Source organism: Sinocyclocheilus rhinocerous, unplaced genomic scaffold (assembly GCF_001515625.1).
Source record: "Sinocyclocheilus rhinocerous isolate Xijiao unplaced genomic scaffold, SAMN03320098_v1.1 scaffold1902, whole genome shotgun sequence".
NCBI lineage: Eukaryota > Metazoa > Chordata > Actinopteri > Cypriniformes > Cyprinidae > Sinocyclocheilus > Sinocyclocheilus rhinocerous.
In genome coordinates, this window is record NW_015665924.1 from 355,562 (window position 1) to 359,739 (window position 4,178).

General features: G+C 41.9%; 1 protein-coding gene across 1 annotated transcript in view; it reads right to left on the reverse strand.

Annotated features, from left to right (window-relative positions):
* Positions 1 to 4,178, reverse strand: part of LOC107731677 (alpha-1,6-mannosylglycoprotein 6-beta-N-acetylglucosaminyltransferase B-like) — a 129,061-nt gene that overhangs the window by 74,428 nt on the left and 50,455 nt on the right. The window contains exon 7 of the mRNA XM_016542824.1: positions 3,266 to 3,430. Within this exon, the coding sequence (XP_016398310.1) occupies positions 3,266 to 3,430 (165 nt within the window). The remainder of the gene's footprint in view (positions 1 to 3,265; positions 3,431 to 4,178) is intronic.

Here is a 4,178-nt window from a genome sequence, read left to right on the forward strand (position 1 = left end):
CAAGGATGCGTTGGCCCACGACTGGCCCAACCTCCTCCTTTACGCTTTTCCCCCGATCGCCCTGATCCCACAGGAAATCAGGCGAATCAAGGAGCGGAAACACAATGTTCTGCTGGTGGCCCCACTCTGGAGGACCAAACACTGGTTCGCAGAGCTGTCTCAGCTGCTTATAGCAGCCCCGTGGCCCATTCCCCTGAGACGAGACCTCCTCTCTCAGGCGAACAGAATGATATGGCACCCCCAACTCGAACTGTGGACCCTGCACCTCTGGCATCTCGATGGGAGCCTACGGACCTACCCGAGAGCGTGCTAAACACAATATCTCAGGCTAGAGCACCCTCTTCAAGGCGGCTCTATGCTCTTAAATGGTCTGTCTTCTCCGTCTGGTGTATGGGCCGCGGCGCAGACCCAATTTCCTGCGACATATCTCTGATATTGTCCTTCCTGCAGGAGCTGTTGGATCCCCTGACGCTAAAAACCGCTCTGCTACTGGTGTTAGCATCGGTTAAGCGTATGGGTGATCTGCAGGCGCTCTCGGTGAGCCCTACCTGCCTCGAATTCTGGCCCAACGACTCCAAGGTCTTCCTGAATCCGAGGCATGGTTATGTACCTAAAGTGCTCTCGACTCCGTTCAGAGCTCAGGTGATAGCTCTTTCGGCGCTTCCTCCTTCAGAGCAGTGCTCAACCCGCTTCGCCCTGTCACCGTCCCTACATGGGACCTGCCCACAGTGTTGAGGTGTTGCTCTTAAGAGCCCTCCTTTCGAGCCGCTACAATCCGTTGACCTTCGTCCCCTGACGCTAAAAAAACACTCTGCTACTGGCGTTAGCATCGGTAAAGCATATGGGTGATCTGCAGGCGCTCTCGGTGAGCCCTACCTGCCTCGAATTCTGGCCCAACGACTCCAAGGTCTTCCTGAATCCGAGGCATGGTTATGTACCTAAAGTGCTCTCGACTCCGTTCAGAGCTCAGGTGATAGCTCTTTCGGCGCTTCCTCCTTCAGAGCAGGACCAAGAGCTAAATCTACTCTGCCCCATCAGGGCATTGAGAATATACATTGAGCATTTCACCCTGTTCAGGCTGTCGGATCAGGCTGGGCCTCGCCGTCCACATTTATCATGTTTTATAATCTGGACGTCCCGGCTTTACAAGCTCGGGTTCTTTCTGCTTAATGGACTGTACACTCTTGGCCCCCACTGGGTTCTGAGGCTGTATGATTTTTCTTGGAACGATTACTTAGCGCCGGGCCGACCTCTGTGAGTTTGGCCCTATCGCTTCCTGTGGGGCTTCCCTACAATTACTTGGTACCTCTGGGCCCTTTGTGCTCAAGGCAAGTTCAAGCATTGGTCATTCCTCTAACATAGAACGGAGGGATTGTACTGGTTCCCCGTAGCGTCTTAAGCAAGACGCAGTACGAGTGAAGTATCGATATGGAACGTACTCGGTTACAAACGTAACCTCGGTTCCCTGAGATATGGGGTAGCGTCTTAAGCAAGATTCAGTACTCGTTCCCGTATCTCAGGCAACCGAGGTTACGTTAGTAACCGAGTACGTTTTTGATGTGCTGCTCAGTGACTTCAGCCACTTTATTTTCCCTGTCGGTCTAAAATACCTTTATTAATAAATATCATGTATCAATTTTTGCCATTCATTTTATTTGTTGAATACTATTTGGATTGCTTGTGATTTTAATTCTAGTCTGTGTTTTAAAGAAATACACTTATTTGAATAGGTTGACCAACATACTAAAGCACATGTAAAGTACTTGATTATAATTTGCTTATAATTTTAATTCTAGTGTGTTATTCAGTATTGCTGTGAAAGTTAATCTATTTTAAATGTGCTTTTTTTTTTACTGCAACTTCATCAATACAAATGCAGAATTTTAATATAAAATCTTTACTTTTTGGGAAGTTGTAGGATGATAAGGATGAGGATAATGGTAAAATGTCAATTGTTTAAATTAGTCAAGTACATTAGTTACATGAACTAACAATGAACAATACTTCTCCACAGCATTTAATTAATCTGAACGTTTACTAACATTTACATTTTAACATCAAAGTTTTGTTGTGATAAACGGTAGGTTAAGACTTGGACATTTTTATTAAACCTACTAATGCTGTTTTAGTACTAATATTTTATTTTAAAATATTTATTTTATTTTAGTACTAAATATGGTAGTGTATGAAATGCAGTATAATAGTTTATAGAATCATTAACCAAGATCATTAATTGGAATTGATTCTAAGCCAAAATAATTAGTTTCTTTAAGATTCTCATCCTACACATGGTAAACACAGACATCTGGTAATCCATATCCATAAATAGCTTTCAACCTACACTGTTAAAAGGCTTTAACAGAATGTTAAATGACTCAATAGGGACATCAGAAGTGCACCAACCAAGAGGAATGTTGAGAAAGCATGAGCAAAGACAAATTGACAGAGAAACAGTCCATAATTAAAAACTACCACATGGGAAATGTGTGCATTCAGCCACCGCAAACATATTCACAAGCACCTGCAATTATCTTACACTTACCAGTCAAACTCATAAGCTGCAGACTTCACCTACAGTAAACAGCTTTTTCATGGTCACAGTCAACCTCTTCACAGGAAACCAGTTCTCTATGTGACAGAACTGAGAGTGTGTATCTGGTCTGTATCTCACTGTGAGACAGATTTAATTTAATCTACAGTTTTCCATTCAGGCTTGGCTCTAGGACAGGAAATGAAAACAATCAGTCTGTATAGGGTTATTTGTAACTGATTTTGAAAAAGGAAATAGTACAAACATTACTGCTAATATATAATGTTCTTATTCAAACTAGTTTTTTTCCTGAGGAGGTTAGATACATTTGTGTTTGCAGACTTATTTTTGATTTTAATACCATCCAAATCAAATACGGCTGTGTTTTTCTTACACAACAAATTATGAAGTAAATCCATACTCATTTGGGTCCTCTGAGAAATCTAATCCCGTCCAGATACCAACATCTGTGATTGCGCTATATTATTGTGCTTCTCATTTATTTTGACCTTCATCAAATACCATATCTACAGCTAAACTTCTGGTTTGAAATCCCAGTCGCATCCAAATCAATACACGATAGGACAGGCTTCCTCTATTAACAACTAACTCAAATGTCACTTCGAAAACGAATCCCATCCGAATAGTGCTAATGAAGTCATTGTTTTAAGGAACCCTCATTATGTCCTATAGCGCCTTTATTTCACCTTCTTTAGACAGTGTGTGACAGCTCACCCTCTTCTGCTCTCTGTAGTGACCGCGCAGGCGCTCGTCAAGTCTGCGTGCAGCTGCAGCCCACTGCACAGCCAATCTGCGCATACGCCTCCTCATGAAGCTTAGCGATTCTTTGCCCGAGCCAACACGCTCTAACAGTAGAGACAGATTGGAGCGGAAAAACGCCTATAGAAAGAGAAAAGGTTAGTGAAAACCGGCAGGGAAGTGTAGAGACAAAATTTGTGTCGATAAGTACTGATTATTTCACAGACATAACTCAGAAAACAAATATATATTTGAAGAGTTTGGTCCCAAAACGCTATAAATCCATTTTGATTAATTTGAGTAAACATCTGTTTTCTTTACCAAGAAAGTGGCAAAATGAAAACCACTATTTTCTGTTTCAAACTTTCACATAGCATCTTTAGGTTATAATTACATAAAAAATTAAAATCCAGATTTTGATTTTAAAAGATTTATTATAAAAACTGAAATTTTCTTTTTTTCCCCAAAACGCAATAAATCCATTGAATCAATATAAAAGTAATTTTTCATATTTAAACTGGTGAAAATACACAACAAAGTAAGTTGATACAGATATGACAGCCTCTGAACTTGGTCAATACTAATCTTATTAATTGCTTGCGTTTCTTCCCCACTGCAGAAACCACCACAGGTTCATCAATGCAGGTCTGGGTATGCAGGGTATGCAGGTGCATATGGGCCTGGGCAGTTTGGGGGCCCACCGAGTTGGGTGGAACTTTTAATTGAAACGAGGGAACGAATAGAGGCCTCCATGGGTCCGGCCCTTGTCTAACAGCCTATGAGAATTCTCGGCCCGATTCCGACTGGATACCGTGACTTTTTTCTCTCTCTCTTCCCCATTACATAGCTATTGAAATAGTTCAGTTTTGGTTTTTAATGGCAAAGTGGT